The following is a 22,398-nucleotide window of genomic DNA, read 5'->3' as shown; positions in this document are numbered from 1 at the left end:
TCTTTCAGCCAGTCATACGTTTATTTTTAAAATTCTTTTTAATATTTTTAAATTACTTTCCGTTCCAAACTGTTTGGATTCTCAGCCTAGTTTCCTACAGATTTCTGCCTCATGGCTGGCTGTGGTCTCCATTCGGAGATTTTCCTGCAGCAACACTTTTGTGTGATCACTTGCCCATGTGGATCCCCTGTCTTCTAATACTGAGCAAGCTCATACAGAATAATGTAGATGGGAAGGGACCCTGGAGGTGATCCAGTTCAACTTTATGCTTTGGGCAGGACTAATTAAAATCAGGTTGCTCAAGGCATTGTCTAGTCTTTTTCAAGTTTTGAATATCCCTGAGGATAGTGATTCCATAACCTTCCTGGGCAACCTCTTCCAATGTTTGCCTTCATAATGAGAAAAACCCAACAAATCTCCTAAATCCTAAACAAAATTTTTCTTGTTGCTGAAGACAGGTTTGTTCCAGTTCTTCATCTCTGTAGTTGTTCTTCAAATGTCTGTGGGCAGCTATTAGGTTGTTCCTTAACCTCTACCAGACACAAGTCCTTCGGCCTCTTCACAGGACAGCTATATACTGCTAACCACCTTGGCTACATGCCGGTTGATCCCTTCCATTTATTTTTTTTCACATTGCTCCTGAACTGAGGTGCCCCAAACTGGGCACGGTGTTCCAGGTTCAATCTCACTATAGTCAAGTAGATATGAATAATAACCTTTCTTCAGTGGTCATGTTCCTCCCAGTACAGCTCAGTTTGCAGCTTTTCTTATGTATAGAGCACACTATAGTCTTGTATTCAACCTGGCATGCGCTGTAACTCCACTACAACTTCCTTTTCAGCAGAGTCAGCCTGTCAGTTCCAACACATGGCATTACTCCTTTGTTGATGCAAAACTTTTCACTTTTCTTGTATGCTCCCATTTTGCCTTTTTGTCCCTTGAGAAATATCCTGAGCACCCAACTGAAATTCCGTATCTTCCTGCAGAAGGCAGCTCATGAGATCACAGCAGCTGTCTCTTTCAAAGTCATTCAGCTCTCTTGGGCACCCTTCTCTCTCAGGGGTGCAATACCCCGAGTAAAAGTCTCTTCTCCTAAAATACACTGTCTGAACTCTGTTGCTTACTTTCACAACATTTCTCTACATCCTGAACCTGATTGTTTCTTAGCTGCTGCAGTCCAAGCCACCCTCTGTGACCATTTTGACAGACAATTCTTCCTTCCATCAGTATTAATGATAATTTCTGCCACTTGAAAAGCTGAAATGTTTTTATTTCATTATGCAGGTGTGGAGAAAATAAACCACAATTCAAAAGTGTTTAATCTTAAAACCTATGTAGAACATCTATATACGTACATGGCTTTAATGGTTAGTGCATTCTTTTTGTTCTGTTACTCATCTGTATAACGTGCTGTTGAACCTCCAAGAAACTCTGGGGTACCAAGGACAGAGAGAAGGGACATCAGAGAAAAGGTGGTATCAAAGAAAATTTATGCAATTACTCCAGTTCATTTGTAAATCTCAGTGATTTGTTAACTGTGCTACACTTGATTTTAATTAGGAAACATAACTGAACTTCAGGTTAAGTGCACAAGTTGTGGGTTTTTTTCCCTGTCTGTATGAAATCTGAGGTGTGTACACATAAGAGCAAGAAACTAAAGCATTTTGCACAGGATAGATCACGTAGGATTTCAGTGGTTTTGCCTAACTGAGTTCGTGATACAAAGCAATACATAGCTTTAGGAGGTTTATTTTAGACAACTCATATAGGACAATATTACCTATAACTGCTTTGGACTATTTTTTATAGATGTTTGGAAACTGGACCTTTGGAACACTGGTGTTCACTGTGCTTGTATTCACGGTTACATTGAAGGTAAGGTATCCACTGACATTTTCCTAAGGCTTGTTTTCTAATTGCTGCTAACTTATATTGGTTTCTCTCTATAACATACATTGTCATATTAATTTAAATACAGATTTTGCTATCTGTGCTTTCTTAACTGTGCTCAAAACTGAAAAAAGTCTTTTAGCTGATTCTATGTAGAATCATTCTCCTTTTTCAAAGGGTGTAATTTTATTTCATCTCCTGCTGCGTATTCTGTTGTTTCTAGATAGTAACAGCACCATATGATCTCACTTGTTTTTTGTCAGCTTGCACTAGATACACACTATTGGACGTGGATAAATCACTTCATGATCTGGGGATCACTGGTATTCTACGTTGTCTTTTCTCTGCTCTGGGGAGGAATTATTTGGTATGAACCCTAATATAAATTGCATTGCAAAAGTTGTGTCAGAAGCATAAAAGTTGTTATGTATTTCACCTTTTTGTCCCAAACGGAGTTAAATTTAGTGCTTATATACTGCAGAGCTCCCAACAGCAATCACATTTTAAGCACACCTGTAATGATAATTAGAGAATGCTCTACTCTTTCACTGAGTGTCTGCTAAAATATTCTTAAAGAAGAATATCCTTATACCAGATGTCAGACTGCCATTGGGGCAGTCAAAAGCAGTCCAAGGGTTGGTTCAAGGAGCTGAGGCAAAATCTCACTGAGTAGGTCATGTCTGTGCAGCTTGGTGCTAACCTTCTGGGCTTGTCTTGGAAAGAGCTATCTTTAGCAGTCTCAACTAGAGTCAGGGAGTAGTACTCATGCTGAAGTTGTGTGGATGACCAGGAGTCCTGTGTCTGTGCTTACTATTTGCACCCTTTTTTAGCAAAGTAGATCTACCATAGATATCTTAGCACCTACTTTTTCTGTTGTTGGTCAGACGCTTTTTAAGAATTAGTATAAGTCTCACACATAGTTGAAAGTGTTGGGGTTTTTGGTGTGTGTGTTTTTGCAAGGAAGAGGCATCATGGGAGGGAGGACGGATCATGGTATTTCCTTCAGCCTGGAGGACAAGAGGAAGATAGTTACCTTTTTTAGATCGCTTTTTGAGAAAACAGGGATGAATGAACTCCCGCAGACTGGGAAGTGTCATAGTTCTTACATGTAACCTGGCCAGTCTTTGTGTACTGAAATGTAATATCTATTTCATCTTTTTCCTACTAGGCCTTTTCTCAATTATCAGAGGATGTATTACGTGTTCATGCAAATGCTGTCTAGTGGTCCTGCGTGGCTGGGTATAATTCTGCTCATAACTGTCAGCCTTCTTCCAGATGTTCTCAAGAAGGTCTTATGCAGACAGTTGTGGCCTACAGCAACAGAAAGAGTCCAGGTAAAAATAATTTTCATTGTGAAGTTAGTTTTCTGTATCACAAGTCTCTAATAATTAGTCCTAGTTTAAGTAGAGACAAGATTAGAGCAGAGGCTCCCCATCTGTGGTATGTACCACCGGTTCCACACCAGCCACTTCTAAGTGGTATGGTGAAAGTCACTGCCTATTACTTCCACAGTGCTATTTACCTGAATCCCGGGGCATCCCCCATGCCTCTGTACCAGCAACTGCAGGGAAACAGCTGATGCAGATGGAGGGAGACAGGTAAATGGTTCAGTGCTATTGTTATTGAACACATCTAGATTTTGTACACTTAAAATAAATGTGATGAGTATATAGAAAGTTGGTAAGGAATATGTAGTAAACTCATGCCAACATTCATATTGCATGATCTGTGCATACTTTTGTAGCAAATTATTCTATACTTACACTATGCCTGATAAAACCACACATGTATTAAAACTTACTCATATTTGTTAATATTTTTTTCCTCTTTTATATTTCAACTTACACTTTACCCCTTCTGATACATTATTTCTACGTAAATGTTGCTGTGTCAATGGAAAGAGTATTTTAAAATCTGTTGCCTCCTTTCTTCTGATCAGCCCAAAAGGAGGAACTACTGTGCAAATACAGGCATGCTCTGCTGAGGTTGAAAAGGAAGCCAGGCTCTGTGGGAAGCATGGTACTATGCTGGGGCCATCAAACCAAATGCAATAGAACATGTTACCTGTATTTTTGACCCCAGCAAACTTTCATATATTATATACGTTTAGAAGGTGAAGGTATTGAACCTAAAACTTAATGTTACTTCCCTTGCCTTTTTCAGCCCATCAATTGCAGCTTGTAGGTTAAAATAATGAGTTACCAGCAACTCTGTCTGTAGGGATTAGTTAGCATTTTGATGTTTATTTGAGAAGATACTTTGTATTAAGAGGAAGGGAATAAAGGAACTTTACTTTCAAGGAAAGTAAAATTTTCCCTTTGCAAAGGTGGAAAATTCTTCTCTCGTATCTGCAAAGTAAAACCCCTTGCCCTTGTTCTGTGTTCCTTGAATGCACAGTTGTGAAAATGCCACACTTTAAGTAAGACAGGAAAGAATAAAAAGCAGACAAGCATTCACAGCATTTAGTGTTTTTCTGTTTTGCCATATATTTTGTTCTCTTTGCCATGTATGTTATTTGTGGAAAAAGTTGATCTTAGTATAGGTTCTGCATGCTTAAAAGTGTAATGAGAGAAAATGAGAATGGGTTAATACAAATAATCAAGCTAGCAAACAAAAGCCCAAGCAAAGGTATTACACCATTTCTTACAGATATTGTATATTAATGCTGGAAAATGAATTGATTGTAGAGCAGACTTTGGGCTTAACACTGGCAGTGTTCATTTTTTAATACTTGGTAGAAAATCAATGATTTTAACCAGATATATCCCTTGTGTTTCTTCTTCCCTTTCTGTTTCTTTCTGTCTTCCAATCTGCTTTGTCTAAATAACTGCTACCTTGCTTTAAACATAAATGATGTGCACGGTTACTTCCTACAATCTCCTGGGAAAATCAGACTAAGCATCAGTGCCTTTCTGTTGAGCAGTCCACCATCTTTATGCTTTCTCAGACTTCAAGCAGTCTAAGTTTCTAATGGAACAAAAGGTGACTTTTTTCTGCCTTTCTGCATGCTTGGCCTTTTCATTCAAAGGACAGTGAAAAGTTTATCATCAGAAGTTATTTACCGTACTCATCTCCATTTCTGACTCACATCAACTATATTTTGAAAAAGAATACTTTTTAGTATAGTTGTTTTCTTCTTCTGTTTATCTCAAAGACTCTATGAATCATTGTCACAATCTGTCATCACTATCACTATCATTTTTGTCACTGTATTTTACATAATGTTTGTGCCTCAAGAATCTAGAATTCTTAGATCCCCATTTCAATCATTGGTCTGTCTGTAGGTGAACACACATCACATTTGCACTGTGCCTGAGTACATGGAATAGTTGCCACACAAAGAAGTGATAATTCTGATTATGCTGATGTTACTTACGTCATACAGAAAATGTGGTACTAGAAGCCATTTCAGCCATCTTTGGAATATATTAATATACCTGCTGTGCTGTGATAAAAGGAAATGCAACTTTTTTATTAATAAGTTGTGTCCAGCATGTTTTCTGTTTTATGAAATTTTGTCCTTTTTCTAGAAAGAAAGCAGCTCAAGATTCACAAGTATGTGACAAGTAATATAACATAAAAGTAGAAGAAATGCTAGTAAATGTTGGCTTCTCTCTGGTCTGCAAGAAAATCAGTTTTTACTTAATACTAGGAGACTGATGGTTTCCATTGCAGATTTTATCTCTTTATTTTTTAACTGGTTAAGATAAAATAGACATTTCCTCCTTCTTTCCCCCTTTAAAAATGCATAGCCAATAAAAGTGACTGTAATTGTGTAAGTCATGGGGAAAGTTCACAAAGTTTTTTCACTATTGAAAATTCTGGCTAAAATTGGCTTTTAAGTGCCTTCAGATTGATTTGAACTGAGCTTTTAAGTGATTCATATGCTTCTAAGTTTTTCTCCTTTTTTGAGTACTTCAGTGTGTGGTGGGTAATAGATAGTTAACCATTGTTAGCATTCAGAGGGTTTTAAACACTCCAGTTACAGTTCTGGGTTTTCTGAGAGCTTTTCAGTTACATGTATACACACACACAAAGACATATATGTGTGTGTGTGCATGTACATATAGGTACATACAGGTATATGTGTATATATATGTGCATGTATATTTTTATATATATACACACACATGTATGAACTGTTGTATTTCTTGGGCTAAAACATTAATTCTGCAAAAGCTTTGGAGGAATCTGTTGCCTTCTGGTAATTCTGGTCAAAATCTGCTCATTTCTAATAGATGCAGTCCCAGCGACTCTTTGGCTCAATGAAACAAGCTGAATTTTGTGCTTTAACTGGAAACTCTGCAGCTGTGAGGTTTCTTTCAGCCTTTACTTTTAAAAAGCAATAGGGTGTTCTTTAATATATCCAACCTATATTAATTGATTTTATTTTGGGTTTTTATTCTTCTTTCATTAATAGAAGCAGCTCAGTAGCTCTGTTAGGGAAAATATAAATTCACTTTAAATTTTGCTCTTTTTGTAATTGTCACATCAACTGACAGTGTTTCAGCAATCCCAGATATTTTGTAGCTGCAATACCGGGTGCTTAGATTCTGAGCTGTAAATAACTTCTGTGCTTTCATCCCTTTTTAAGAAATATTTTTCTCTTTGCTTCTCACTGATTGTTTTTTCACTTCACTTTCACTTCAGCCACAAGATCTGCCCATTAGCCTCCTTATGAGATCTCTACCCTTTGCTGCACTTGGGGAAACCCAAAGTGGTCCTTTTGCCTGGGGAAGCCTCTCTGGGGATTCATTGTTCTTCTGTTCCTCTTAGAAAACTGGTCACCAGCAAACTGTTGCTTTTGTCATGTGTTGGGCTCCTCTTCTATTGAAAACAAAGAAATAGATCTTGCTGTTGCAACATTTGAATAATATGGGAGAAGGTAGCTTGGTAACTCCCTGCCCTTTCCCCATGGTGAAATGACAAAGCTGTCAGTCAGCCTTCATTAGCATGGCCCCATCACCTCCCCAGCCAGTTGTACTGGGGAGTAGCAAAGGTGGATGTCTGGTCCTTAATTTGTAATCTACTTGGTTTAGGATAGGGGGTAACAGGTTAAAACTTAGACAGGGGAAATTTAGATTGGATATAAGAAAGAAGTTCTTTCCTGTTAGGGTGACGAGGCACTGGAATGGGTTGCCAAGGGAAGCTGTGAAGGCTCCATCCCTGGTGGTGCTCAAGGCCAGGTTGGACGGAGCCTTGGGTGGGATGGTTTAGTGTGAGGTGTCCCTGCCCATGGCAGGGGTGGTGGAACTTGATGATCTTAAGGTCCTTCCCAACCCTAAGTATTCTATGATTCTATATAACAAGGACAGGTTATTGTCAAAGGGGTAGGACAGCCCATGGTACTTAGTCATGGTACAGTTAAGTGCTTTTGAGAGTACTTAAGTATTTTTAACAGATTTTGAAATGAACTAGAAACATCTTCAGAGGGGCTCAAATGATAACCTCAGCATCAAGAATCAGAAACCTTGTTTTACACAGGATAACCTTGCAGTTTTAAATGTCAGAAAATCCATCACTTCTACAGGACTTTGCTAAAACAGTAACATTTGTACCAAATGGTACAGTTCATTCACATTTCTCTCTTGTATTCAGCAAGAGTCTCACTGTTTTTCCTCATCCTTGCAGAAGAGTATGAGACATAAAACAGCCCTAAATGCACTGGCGAACAGCGATGGGCCACTTCTTGAAGGAAATCTTTCAGCTTCCGAGCCATAATTAGATCAAAACTAGGTAACAGTACTGTACATGTTGCCAGTTTGGATTAATTTCTATTGGTGAACTGTGCTATTTACAAATCAACTGTTTCCTCCAGAGTTTTTGATGTACTTTATCAATATTGATACAAAATCATTATGTTTTACTTGGAGAGCCTAGTTTTTGCAAGAGATGTTCCATGCCACAGGTAAGATCTTTTTATCTCAGACACTTACTCGTGTAAGGAAAAGCAACGAATCAATATAACCATATTAAAGTCTTACAAATACCTTACGTTATGTGTGTAGGTGTTGTGTGACATTTCTTCTATAAGAACTGTGGTTGTCATTGCAGACTGTACACACATTACATTATCGTGTAGAATACATAAAGTCAGAAATCTTATACACAAGCAGTTTTTCCATCATCTCTCCTGCTCTTGAATACATATATAGACCAAATACAGACAGTAAAACAGGAAAATAACCATGCAGAAGGAAGTGATTTGTGAACAGGACTTTGGCTCAGTTACAGAGACTGGGGCTCTTATATAGAGCAGTGCACTGTTGCATCACTGCCTCGGATCAAGAGAGAAGGGTGGTCGTCTTGCCAGATACTTTAGACACCAGCACAAGTAATGAGCTCCTAAATACTCCAAACATTAGGGCAGCAGAATGAAGTTCTCTGCTTTACCTCATCTCCTTGCCACACCATTGATTACCCCAGTGAATATAGGTAAGAAGGTACACTTTTTCATGCAAATATGTTCCTACTTGAATGCCGTATCTGCTCCAGTCACTTCATGCTCTCCTGACCCCAGAAGCAGCACACGAGGAATGAAGTAAAGGTATAAAGTTCCAGTATTTGGAGAAGACAGATGCAGTGTAATGTGCTGGTGTGGGCTGTGATGCTTCACAGTAGTTGAGGGGTGCTTTTGATTTAATGACTACTAGACAAATAGTGGTAGAAAACCCCAGCTTTGTTGAGCAGCTTCAGGTATGGCAGATTGAAAGTGCTTGCCTTGGAGCTATGTGTAGAAAAAACATTATTTTATTTGTAGAAATACACATCATTACTAAAATGCCTCACTTTCTAGCTGGAAGAATATGAAAAATAGTTCCCATACAGCGTATGAATACTCCTTCCAGCATTTCCAAAACAAAGTCTGCTAGTCTGCTACCTGATTATCTACATTTTTCTATATTGATGGCGTTTGGTCTATATGTGTGTCTAAAAGAGCCCAGGCCTTACTGTTAGTGAGCAGTTTGGTATAGTTTACTGACTTTTCCAAGAGTACCTGTTGTGAGAGAGTTTTCTGATTGCTCTTGGCTATGCAAAAGTATTGTTTCAAGCTTGCGATTGGTTTTAGAAGTGTAACTTTAAATCTCAGCCAAACTTCTATAAGCTACATCATTAATATTTTCTTTGTGATTTGGTTCCTTTTGCTCCTGTGTTGCTGTTAACATGAAAGGAGGAAGGGGATGATCAAGAATAGAGGATTGACTGGCTTATATAGCATTTATGGAGAGAGTGATTGCTAACACTGACTTAAATGATTCTATGAAATCATGCTTATAATGCATTTATAGCTTAAATACCATCTCATAACCTCTGTGCCTCTGGAAACTATTTGTGCATTCAGGGTGAAGAGTTAGATAAACTTGTTGGGGGGAGTGCTGTGCTAATTTTCTTTTAGTTCGTGCATGTGTTCTAGGGTGTTGTCATGCGGCTGTGGTGGTACTGTAATCCCAAGTATTTCCTGGCTGATTCTGCCAGAGTGTGGAGTGATTAAATGGTACTGATAAATTTTAATGGACAATTAGGCCAAGATAGCATAAACTGGCTGTATAGATGCTACATGTAACCGAAGCAAGTCCAAAATCAGATACTGCTTAGAAGTACAAAGCAAGTGCATTAAACCTCTTGAACTTTTATCTATTGACACTGATTGTAAAGTATTCCATCTCTTTGGAAGTACAGGCAAAGTGCTTGAATCTATTCTGTCTTAAAATTCCCTGCAAGAAGTCCTGACTAAAGGCATTTAGAGATAAAAAAAAGATATACTAGGAGAGATTGCTAAGTGAAATATAAACCTGATTTAAAACAATTCAACTTGGAAGCAATCCTCTGTGTCTTCATCTGTTCTCTAAAGAGCCCATTATCAGGTTTAGAGATTATGTGTACAATTACACCTGCTTCTGTAGGTTTTAATATAAAACATGTTGAAAATGGTTGGTTGCTGAACAGCGTGAGGGGTTATAGCTTTACATGAAACAAATAGCCACAGTGGCGATTTAGTGAAAGGCATTATTATACCAAGGGCACAGTAGCCCTAAGAAAGAACACAATTGTAGACTTTTAGCTCCAAAATCATTTGTTTACTGTGTATATGGTTTTTTCCCTTCAACAGGATGCATCGAGGCACTGTCAGGAGCATATCTCGGAGTTCACACCTCTTGCCTGTCTGAAAAGCCCAAGATACAGGAGCAGTGACTGCAGCAGTTCCCCAGCAAGAAGGTCTAATTCTCATTCTAAAAAAATGATGTTTACGCACTGGAGAGGCATTGATTATTCAGTACTTCCATCTGTCTTTGGCTATTCAAATAGGCATTGCCGTCCCAGTGCAGGCTACCGCTACAGTGGGTCAGGTTTGGAAACGTCCGTATGACAGAACACCAAGTCAAGCCTTTAAAAACTATTTATTTCTTTTTTCAGGAAACAAACATGTCACAGAAATATATTAAACTATACATGGCTTTTGCAGTCTGAGGTAGTGTTCAGACAAACAGGATCAAGAGCTAGAAGTATGAACCCTTCCAGGCTAATAGGCCTCTTTTTATGTTTTGAACTACTGGAGCAATGAACAATCTGCACAGTCTGGTACTGTGAGACTGGTAGCACTAAAAATTCTCTTCATCCCGTGTCAAGAATTTTGTGCATTTACTGCTTCTGTCATCTTTAGTCATTTTCTTTGTTACTTGAAGTGTATAGTTTCAGTCAGTGACCTACATTTTGAGTTCAACAGGTTTAATTTTCAGCCAGAAACAATGACCTCAGTTATCTCCAATGAAAGTCTCCTAAATCATATTTAACAAGTACTGTTCCTGATTTTTCTGTCCTTTTTCTTTCTTTGCTCTTTCTGTAGAACAAACTGGTGTTTCCTCTGTGCAAATCTGCTTTCAAGAAACACTCTCTAATGCTCACTTCCTTGTAAGTGGCCAAATCAGGGCTGTGTCTGGTTTTCAGTTAGCTTTCCCCCGTAGAAAGATAGGCGAAACAATCCTTGTGTGGGTTATGTACATGCTCTATGAAGTCAAGTTGGCTGTTAGGTAGGTAAATATCAATGTTAGTATCTACTTAAAACCTGACGTAAGCATTTGGCCTAAAATGTCTTTCCAGATTTGTCAGAGGTGCAGATTACCCAGCATTCCCACTTCCTCTGCCTGTAATTATAAAATAGTCATAGCCAACAGCATTATATATTAAACCCTTTTAGACACATTTGTTTCTTTAAAGCAAGAAAAGGTTTTTTTCCACATAAGCAACTCTTACTATCTGGAGTCATCCTCTTAATTTTGATGTAATTTTTTTGTGCATATATGGTTAAATACTGGCCAGTCAGCTTGGTTAGATGTATTACAAAAGCACGCAACTGTTAACTTTTGCAAGCAAACCACGAGGTGGCACACGGCTGTTTACAAACAGTTGAACCATAGTAGTGATATAGGAACTCGTTTGACTGCAAGGATTCTAAGTGAGTTTAAGAATGACAGCCAACTTGCACTTCTGTTTTCTCTGCTACATTTATGTTACCTGGCACTAATTCAACTATTAGCTGTGTCCTTGTCTCGTTTCGTTAGTCCAGTGTTTTATTTTGGGGTGCAAAAATATCTGAAGGAGTAATCTGATTTCAGTCAATTTCGGCCTGGTGGTTAGAACTGGTTAATGACTGTAGTCATTATTAGATACCTCTGGGAGGACATTAGCTGGAAATATTTGGCGTCAGAGCTGCAGCCTTTATTGGAAGACCTGGCCAAGACATTGTTAGTTGTATTTTGAATGGACCAGGGAGGCAGAGAAAAATTTTCCCTTTTGTGTTCTAAAAAAGAAAACCCAAAACACCAAAACAAATAGTTCACTTACTAATTTACTTTTCCATAAAAGAAAAATGGACGTACTAGGAAATGTTCACAGTATTCTGGGCGATTTTCGCATTGAACAGTGAAATATTATTAAAATGTCCTGAGACAAGCAGAGATTGTAGAGTGAGTCATGAAATTTTCTGTATACCAAAGAGAAGAGAATATTAAGATGTGTAACGGGGAGCACCACAGCTGAAGGTATTTTCCCATTTAACATGTAGCACTTCTAAGTTTCAAAGAATGTCCTCATAGTATCACTTCGAAATACATACATGTGTGGGTGCGGGTGTGTGTTGTACATGTACTTGCCATTGCAGACTTGAATGTGGGTCAGTTAGAACCGTCCCCTACATAAAACACTGGTGTATATATTTTTGAAGAGTTAATGTGGCTATAAATTTTATACCAGTAGCAGTGACAAATTTCTTGTGTGTAGTTAACAAATTATTTGTAATGTATTTTTTAGAAAACTTAAAATTGCCTTTGCACTGAAATATTTTTCATACTGTAGCTATTTATAAATCTGTTTTACGCATACATTTGTTAACACACCATTTCTATTTTTTTTTTTGAAGTATATTTTGAAGGCTTTTTTTATACCTATGAGTTTTTGGCCACTTCGATTTAGCTTAGCATGCAGTTGTGGCTGAATGTTAAAATACTAATGAATGTCATACTAGAAATGCAGGTCTGCTGCTCTGCCAGTCTCACCCAAGCTATTGATGTTCCGTTGGGGTTTGCAGTAGTAGAGAGGAAAGCGCTGTACTCTGCTATTACTGCTGGCTTTTTTACTCTCTGAAACCTCCTGCTTTTTTACTTACCTGAGTTCCATCTTTTAGCCTTAAATAAGATCTTTTGCTTGATGTTTTTTGAAAATGCTGCATTCCTGTTCTGCCTACTAACAAAGCAGTTCATTGCAAACTTCATGTAGCCCTGCACTTCAAAGCTACTGACATTAGTCAAGCTGAAACACCTTTATAAGTGCTTGGGAAATTTCAGTTAAGCATGTAATTTTTGGGAGGAGAAAGAATGCTTGAATTTAAGTGGAAGTTTCTGCTTTGATTTAGCAATACTTTTACCTTGAAAAGTTGGTATGGTTTGCTTGTTAAAGTAGACCATTCAGTGAAAAAAAAACCATGCAACATCGACTGGGTTTCACTTGATGTGCTTTTGCTTCAGTCTTTGTTACTATTGCCACACAGAGTCCACTGCAGCAGCAGGTGTTACCTGGGAGTTCCGTTGTAAATGGATCAGACGATACAAAGATGAAAAAGTAGAAGTTAGCTCAAACTGCGCTAGAATGTTTTATTATGGCTGAGACCCTGAAAAGAGACAGATTTTTATGTATTAAAAAATTAAAGGGGAAAAGTATAAAAACCTATATAACTTCCTAACTTGCCTTGTTTAAACTGTTGCAGCTTTAACAGCATAGTGTCTCCATAACTGCTTCTGTAAATGTCTTGAAGCTGGTAAGCGCTAACCAAATGTACGTGACGACTTAGTATTTCAAGCTTTTGGGCCACTGAAGTTCATATATTCCTACAGTGGCTTGTGGCAAAAGACCTTTTTTGTTTTACCATGAATGATAATTGTTTATTCAGCCACTTAATGTCGAAGCTTCCAGTTTACGTTCTTGCTTGCATTAGCCTGTTTGTCTTGACCCAACTGGCTTGCAAATGTGAAAGGAAACAAAAAATCTGTTAGTGGAGCAACTGCACTACTTTTCTTTTGGAAGCCAGTGGGATCATTGTGCTCATGCATTGTGCTCATACTGTCTGATAAAAAAGCTTTAATGGAAATTTGTGGAAGTATTATGAAAGTGAAAAGTATGTGATTCTACTTTGCAGACTAATCTAAAAATCCGTTTCTAGAGCTTTAATTTTTTACCTTCTGAAAATTCACAGAGTTTTAACCTGTGTTGTCACCAACACACATTCTGTGCTGCGTACACGCTGCATTTTAGATGTCCTTTGATGACCTAATGTAAAGTAGAATCTGCGGAAGCTGCTGTATGGGAGCTGGAGGGTAGTTCTCTGTGCATTAAACATTACAGATGTCTGTAGTCGTCAGCACCAAATACTGACACTTATTTTTAATTGTGCAATTATAGGTGCATTTATTTGCAAATAAATCAGTCTTCAAATCAAATGTTTAGATTATCCTGTACCACTTGGTTTATTTGATTTGAAGAGTCAGTGTGTGAAGACATTACTGTCAAGTTTCTTTTCAGTGCTATTTTTAACATTTATTTCTGTAGATAACCAAATATAACTTGTTTATACTCAGTCACATTTTGGATCCTTATGTAGAATATATGAGCAGGAGACATGAATCTGCTTGCAATAAATACAAACATTCAAGACTGGTTTAAGTTTGCTCTTGAGTAATTAAAATCTAGTATAAATATGAGATGGTTTCATATTAGTCTGTAATAAAATGTAAGTACATAACAGAAAATGGAATGAGTGTTTGATTCTGTTACTGACTATGCTTGCAGTCACATTTATTATCAGTATATGTAGTCACCTGATAAAACAAGCTAACAAGAAGAGAAATTTGGAGAAAGCTGGAACGTGAGCAGTGCAGGGGGGTGGCAAAGGAATTGGTATGAGTGCAGGAGAGCTTTCTTCCTCCTGCATAGACTGGGTACGTACAAAAGTTATTTCCAGACTAAACCTGCAAGCTACACACATGGGGAGATCTGTGTTTCGTGATGGTTCTGCTGTGCAGGGAACCCAGAGCTATCTTTCCTTTGTGCTTTGCCATCTGAATTGGTAGCGGTGCTCACAGGCTCTTACGGAAGAAGATGAATGCACAGAAATGCCATCACTTTCATTTCGTATTACAGTACTGTGGGATTTTCAGTTGTGTCAAAACCGTTACAGACCTCACTGTGCACTGACACAGTCAGGCTGAAGGTACCCTCAGCAGCCTCTACAAAGCCACTCAGAGCGGTAGGTGCCTTCCACTTTGAGGCTGTGTAGAATCCTTGGGCACTTTGTATGTTGATCACGCACTTCCTGTAATGAAGATTTCAAAGGAATGGTTTTGTATGTAATTTGAACTCTTTATCCAGACAATAGAAGCATAGTGGACCTGTCTCTCTTTTGTACATCAAGAATTCTTGTGTTTGTATTGAATGAGCTTCAGGAGAAGGTAGTTTGAGGGGAAAAGGTAAATATGGAAGATGTTTTTCTCTTTGTTCATGCAATGAAGAAAAAAAAATTGCATAAATTGCAATTAGATAGAAATATTGAAACTGGTTTTGAAAAGAAAATGTGGTGATGCATCTGGATTTCAGGAAGAATGACGTAGCAAGAGGAACAGATGACTTTATAAGCAGACAACTATTTTATGTACAAATATGTTTGTTTATAGGAAAAAAGGATAGCAAGTCAGTGGTTTCTGAACAGTCTTCTAAATTGAATACTTTGTTTTCCTTCAGCTCTTTAAATTATGTTCTTTTAGTAAGTTGTAAAAATAATTGAAAACTTTTTTACATTACATACATTTCTTAAGACTCTATTTTTTCCTGCACTGTGTGCAATACTGCTATATAAAATCTTTCCTGAAAGTTATTTCTATATGAAGTGAGATAGGTTGGGAAGTTCCCTGGGTTTGTTTTCTGCGTATCCCAGTGACCTCAGGTGATACTCTACAGGAATTTAAAAACAGTATTCGACCAAGTTGTTCAAAGCTCCATCCAACCTGGCCTTCAGCTTCCGGGCCAGGCTGGACGTGGAGCAACCTGGTCTAGTGCAAGGTGTCCCTGCCCATGGCAGGGCTGGTGGAGCTAGATGATCTTTAAGGTCCCTTCCAACCCAAACCATTCTATGATTCTAATGAAGCTTTGTTGGTGTGTCCATTTCCCTTACACATACTTACAGATCTTTTAATTTTAATTTTAATTTCATTCAAATGCTAAAGCATAAATTGTAGCCATTCAAAGGCTTCACTTATATGGGGAAGTGATAAGCATGAAGTGATAGGACAGGGATAAAACCAAATACAGCCATTAAATCATTTCATTATGTAGACCAGTTTATCAGATGCCTGATGTCCCCATCTAGTTTGAGATGTGTTTAACAGAGAATTACAGTGTGTGATCAGTTCTACAGTAAATTAATAGCAGCGACTCTTACTGCTTTAAGTGTTAATTTTCCATTTAAAGGAGACAAATAGGAGTAATATTCAATTTTAAATCATCAAAAGGTTCGTTGTTGTTCTCCATTATTCATTTTGGTTAAGAAATCTCATGGTGCATTAAGCCTTTAAAAATTACATAGGATGCAGTGTCCTGCTGGGCTCGGAGGCTCCCTGATCAGATTGTATCAGAAGAGCTGTTAACATCCATTCTCCTTATTTAATGTGGGAAAACCCGATGTGCTGCTTGTTCCTAACAAGGAAAGCAGTGTTAACAGTTGTTCAAAATGCACATCAACACTTCCTTACATTCAGATTTTAAACATGTCTTGTGAAGATACCTCACACTGAAACATTAACTTAATTTGAAAGATAGATCTTACGATCTAATAAACACTTGAGTTTTAGAAAGGAAGGGAAACAAGTCCAGGTCCAAGGTTGTTGAAGACCAGCAAGTGGTATGCTGACTTTATTTCAGAAAGTACTTCCAGCTGTGTGTAAAACATAAGGTAACCTCTAGAGAACACTTTTCTAAACATGAGATTTTACTCCTAAAGCTGACAAATTTAGTTGAAATCTTTGTGATTGTACACAGTTTGCAGTCTTCTGCTGCCATCTCCACAGAAAAGTTGAATTCATGGTATTGCAGCAAAGAACTTTTAATATGCAGCAACTAAAAAGATTCTGTAAATCATAGTACCAGTGCTGGCTAAATCAGTTGGCCTAAATATAGTAATTTATATTACAGGCATTTCAAGAGTATGGGGGGAAGGGAGGTGGGGGGAAGGGTGTTGAGGTCTCTGATCTTGTTTCCTTGTCGTAAAACTAAGCAAAAGGTGACTCCCAGTGTTTCTCATGTAAAACTGAACATCCTGAGTTGGAAGGGACCCGCTAGGACCACAGAGTCCATCTCCACCTGGGGCAACCTAAAAGTTAAGCCATAGATCTAAGAGTTGTCTGAGTGCTTCTTGAATGCCAAGAAGCTTGGGGCTGTGACTGCTTCTCTGGTGAGTTTGTTCCAGTGCTTGACCACTCTCTTCATGAAGAACTTTTCCTGCTGTCCAGTCTGAACAGCTTTAAGCTGTTCTCTTGCACCCTGTCGTGAGACACCAGAGAGAAGAACCAGCACCTCTGCTCCCCTTATGAGGTAGTTGTAGACAGCAATGAGGTTACCCTTCAGGCTCCTCTAAGCTGAACAGTCCTCAGGCACTCCTCAGAAGTCATCTCCTCCTGTCCTCTCAGCATCTTTGTTGCCCTCCTTTGGACACATTATCATATTTTCACATCCTTTATATATTGTAAGGCCCAAAACTGCAGCCAGGACTTGAAGGGAGGCCACGCCAGTGCTGTGCTGTATGCAGTCTGATCGGTAATGCAGAGTTTGAGGGGATTTGGAGAACAGCAACTGCTTCAACCAGCCAGCAGGAAGAACTTCAGAAAAAGCGAGCATACATAGTTAAGGGATGGGGTTAGCTGGGCCACACCTTTGAGTAAGTAAAAAATGTGCATGTGGAGGGAAAGGAAGAAAAAGCTGGATGAAACTGAGCGTTGTCTACCTAGAGAGTAAGACCAGGGTTTCAAACTTTAATGCCTGCTCAACTCTTTTTCTCCCTGTAGGTCAGAAATGGGATACATATATTTACGTTTCCCCTTTCTTGCCTCCTACCTAGTACCCAACATGCTGGGGTACCTCCTTTCCCCCAGAAGTCTATTTTAGCACTCAATGCTTCATTATGAAAGGAAGAAACCATTCTTGCCATGTTTGAGCAAAGCATAGTCCCGTATGTGGTGACGAGATCTCTCTCTCTTTCATATTGTCCCGGAGGAGCATTTAGCAGACAAACCAGCAGGTCTGAAGCCTTATGGTCACCACCACAACGGTTACTTCCTGGGTTGTTTCTGTGCAAGAAATACTCAAACATGTGCGACAAATACCACAAAATGCACACTGTGTGAATGTCACATGGGAGATAATATCTCATCTTCCTTCTGCACACAGCTCTCTTGCTTTTCCGGGGTCTCTTTCTAAGCAAATGAAGACTCAAAATAAGCTCATCTGTCCTTTTATCTACTAAAATTCAACATGTTTTGGAAATTAACCCTCTCTCTACTGAGTCCATATAAATGGAGCTGGTTGCTCCAAACGGATACATGGTCTCATGGATTTATTTTTGTTTGTTTTCCTAATGAAAAGTTGTGATTTGAAAGTGTTGGTGAAAAAAAGAATTTTTAACCCACTGAGTTTATTGCAAACTACCTATATCTTATGATTTTGGCTTGAGTGACACATTACCTGACCACTCACATGTTAAGGGTCTCTTTTAAGAGTGATAGCATTTTTAAGACAAAGATTTGAAGGTCCTGTAGACAGGGAATGGCTGTTTAAATTCTAACACCATCCCCTTCAAATAAATTCTTAGATCTGAAAGATATATTTCCCTCGTATTGATCTGGTTCTGCGTCCACCACGATATATCCTTCAAATAACTTTGGGCAATATGCCACCATCCTGAGCCCACAAATCTTTCCGTCATAACCTATCTGAATAGTACTCATGCACTCCACTTTGGCATCTTGTATTTCTGCATGCAGGTCATGAGAACCATCTGCCAAACCTTTATTTCCAAATACATATGAACAGTGAAATAGAGAAAGTTGAGAGATTATCTTAATTTCAGTGGCAACTAATTTTCTCATTCGAGAAGTCTCCACCCTTACTCATTGTTTAAGAGCCACTGCTATTTTAGAACAGTAAATAATTGGTTTCGAGACGGTACTCATGTTTTTCATGAGGTTAATATTCAACCACCTGATTAACTTTTAACCACTTCAGTTTATGAAGGTTTACATTCCCTTTACATTTCCAAGAGATGCATGCTTACCAATTCTGATTTGTAATAATTTTATGTCCAGGTGTTGAACCAAGACAGTATGTTTGGAATTCTACTGATTTAGAGAGGAAAGTGGATGTTGTGCAAAAAGCGCAGACTACAGCTGCCAGGCAGTATAGGTCCTGCCATATCTTGTTACTGCTCTGCCTTCTCATCCGTAGGTGGACATTACAGTTGTTCGCCTGTTGACTTGGGAATTAGGGAAGTAATAGAGTAACTAAAACTAAGTTTCACTGATCCACAGTATAGTTCAGGCATCCTCACATGGAACTTCCATTTTGAACATCTGCCTGCAACTCATCTCTTACATTACTGTTTCACAGACATTTCATCTCCTGCCATGCTACATCACTCTTTTCACAGGGTTCATGGGCTGTGAATCCATTTATTCTGAATCCATTTATTCTCTACCACCATGGGATGCAGTCAAAACTAACATGCTCTTCCTTACAAATATTTTTAAAGACAGTCCATGGTTTTGTCCAGTCCCAAACAATTTCTTTCCTTAACTATTAGTCTTCACCATTACGTTTCAGCTGTTTCGCACTGTATAGCCCAAAACTGTGGTCTACAGCTTGTGTTTCCAACAGAAGACACAGGCACGCGTAACTCTGAAATCCCTTCCTTATATACTGCAGACCAAAGCACACCTTCTTTCTAGTCCCAGGAACTTTTCCACCCTCCTCCTTCCTCTCTGCCTCTTCCCTGCATAAGCCAAGGCAGGAGTTAAGTGGGAGCTGTGTATTTGAACAAGTTAACACCAAAATACAATCCAAGAACCTAGGTGGTAGGTTCAGGTTCAGATACTTAGAGCAGTGTGTTTACAACGCAGGTGTCTAAGCTCCCACATCAGCCAGCAGCAGATTCCCTTTGAGACAATACACTGAGAATAAGAGCAAATAGTACCTACAGCATACTTTTAATCATGACATTCAGCCCAAGCCCTTTAGTGTGTATTATATTTGTTTGTCAGACATTAAAAATGTATTCACCAACATTACCAAATATAAGCACAGTGAACTCCATTAAAAGGTTTCAGTTCTTTTTTAAACTCTTAGGAAGGGCAAGAGAAAAGTCAGCTGGGAAGGAATGAAAACATACATGTCAAAGGATGTTTTGCATCCATGTCTAAAAAAAAAGATAAAATATTCTCAATGCCTTCTGTCACTATGACAACATAGACACAGAGACGCACAGAATTAAATGTGAACAGTGAAGGATAGAATTTGGGCTCTTGCACAAGCCATTAGCAGGATGGAATTACAGCTTCATCCTCCCACATGATTTTTGTTGCCCATGGCCATGTCCCCAATACACAGATTAGACACTAATCTTATTTACCTGTCAAGGTCTGGTGTTTGCAGCCTGAGGCTGTGGGGTTTTGTAGGACCTAAGCATCTTTACAGTCCCAGGTCTTCAGCCAGTGCATCTTCTTCCTTCCATTTAGATGTATTCCCCACTCTGGATTACAGGCAGATCTCCCAGTCCTCCCAACGCCTTTAATGGCTGTGGACTGCTACTTAAAGGCCTGGTCTGACTTATAACCCTGAAAGTAAGGAAGGGAGGAGAGGAAAGAGAATCATATGCTCCACACATCGGATATGCTCTAACGGGCACCAGAAGTTGCAAGAGTCTGATTCTGTGCCAGCCACCAATGTAAACAACAGGACAGATTTTCCATAGGCACTTCCAGCATGAATTTGCTGGAAATCTCACATATTTGCCAAATCAGCGTACAGGGAGATGCTGCCCTGTAGATTTCCCTATGCCTGTAGGAAACCACCTTTTGTCTTGTGACAAGTGGTTGAGATCAAGTTGCTGAGGAAGAGTCATACGCAGCTCCTCATGCCCCTTCTGGAACCTCTGCTAGGCAGCATAGCTATAGAAAGCAGCAACTGCACAAACACTGCCTGCTTTGTGCCACTAGTGCTTTCCACACAGTGTTGGTTCGAGTAGGATGAAAAATGCTGAAAGAAAAACTCTGAAACTCTGATTAGAACTGAAACCTCTGAAATCCCAGAAAACCCTTGTGGGATTTCAGAGTTTTTAATTTGCCTTTTTAGAGCAATATAAATGAAGAGTCTTCCTCCACATTAACTATAGTTTCCCTTAGTCCCTGCTCCTAGCACTACAGATCTCCTACCACCTTTCAATAGGTAGGTCCCACACGAAAAGATTCCCCCTTATCAGCCCTGGAGATTACGTTCTTCCTGGCTTATTCGTTCCTCTTACAAGGCTGGAGCACATCTTCACTTTTGTTCCAGTGACTGGCTCAGGGGATCATGACAATGAATGGTAGAAGACTTGCAATGAATGACTTCATTTCCAGACCCCCGTGTGTCTTCCCACAGGTTTTAACATTGCTGAAAAAGTCTCCTGTGCTACCACCTGGTTTTTTACAGCCCAGTGCTTTACAGTGCAATGCTTTTTGATCAAAATGAGCTCAGGAAGGGCACTGAGGAGCAGCTGGTGCTCACATTTCTTTTTCCATGTAGCTTTCCTCCTATTCAATGCACAGATTTGAGTGTCTTGTCCATTAAATTCCTCCCCAAGCCAGTTCTTTTTGAGCTGCAATCCCATTTGTTATGGCAATCATCCTGTGCTTCGTTAAGAATTCTGGTGGGTTCAAAATCATCATCCAGCCGTAGCAAGCTGAATCTTCAGCAGCACCCTTTTAATAAAATCTGACTCACTATAGGCTAAAAGGACAGCTATGGGCTATGATGGTATTTCTAGCACATTCCACTTCAGCCATAGAGTAACTCTAAAATCAAGAGTCTTTCTATTATTTATGGAGAGTCTGCTGTTATTTTTAGTGAGTTCTTAGGATTTGGTTTAAGGTAAATATTTCATACCAGAGGAGGAAGAATTTCTGGAGCTGCTTTACCCCATCAGAAAACAGAGTATGCTTGCACCATGTCCCCTGAGCCTATGAGTCGTGTTTGTTAATGTTCATGGTTTAATAAGAAGACAGGCTAGGTTTTCTGGTAACATGTTTTGCTCACATCTTGCAAAAAACATGGAACTGTGCAGCCTACCAATGGGATTCTTGAAAGTCTGGGCTCTTCTTTTTCCCAGTTTATCACATTTCCGTTACACTTGCCACTAATAAATCTTTCAGCCCTGTGCTTATTACAGTTGCTCTGATTATTATTTTTCAGACTGCCTTTGTTGTAATTTTATTTTACATCATTTGGTAGTTATTGCCACAGTTATAAGAAAGTTAATCATTGTCAGTCTATGTAAAACCCCATAAAAGAATAACTTTGAATTTCTTCTTCTTCCCTGTGGACAATCATTACTAGTTTTCTCATCATGTTTCAAAAATGTTCCTAGCATACCCTGGAGAACTTCTCCAAGCAACAGCTTTGAGGCTTAATTTTCTGCGTATTTTTTCTCAGCAGAATACTATGACTTTACAGACACTTTCTGATTCTGTATTACATGTGGCTTAGACCAGGTCTCAGATATTTGAGAGACATAGTTCCTGTAATCTCACACTGAAAGCCAACCTGTTGCCATTTTGGAGCCCCTCCAGACCTCGTAACTGGCAGAAAGGGGTATAGCTTACACTAACATTACTTCTTCCTACAGCACTGTAGTTAGTCCTGCTCTTGCTTGAAATACGTGCG

At 38.9% G+C, this 22,398-nt stretch overlaps 1 protein-coding gene across 2 annotated transcripts in view; it reads left to right on the top strand.

The window, feature by feature from the left end:
• The window catches only part of ATP11A (ATPase phospholipid transporting 11A), a 116,090-nt gene extending 101,901 nt beyond the window's left edge, over positions 1 to 14,189 (top strand). Inside the window, exons 26-30 of one of the 2 annotated variants that reach the window (XM_065677902.1) lie at positions 1,810 to 1,875; positions 2,154 to 2,257; positions 3,059 to 3,224; positions 7,522 to 7,626; positions 10,001 to 10,083. In XM_065677902.1, the coding sequence (XP_065533974.1) occupies positions 1,810 to 1,875; positions 2,154 to 2,257; positions 3,059 to 3,224; positions 7,522 to 7,611 (426 nt within the window). In that variant the 3' untranslated portion in view covers positions 7,612 to 7,626; positions 10,001 to 10,083. Of the gene's footprint in view, positions 1 to 1,809; positions 1,876 to 2,153; positions 2,258 to 3,058; positions 3,225 to 7,521; positions 7,627 to 10,000 lie in introns of both variants that reach the window. The other variant, XM_065677901.1, reaches the window with a different exon arrangement.
• Positions 14,190 to 22,398: the final 8,209 nt, after the last annotated feature.

Source organism: Lathamus discolor, chromosome 4 (genome assembly GCF_037157495.1).
Source record: "Lathamus discolor isolate bLatDis1 chromosome 4, bLatDis1.hap1, whole genome shotgun sequence".
Classification (NCBI taxonomy): Eukaryota; Metazoa; Chordata; class Aves; order Psittaciformes; family Psittacidae; genus Lathamus; species Lathamus discolor.
Note: the sequence above shows the minus strand (reverse complement) of the source record. Positions and strands in the feature narration are given on the sequence as shown.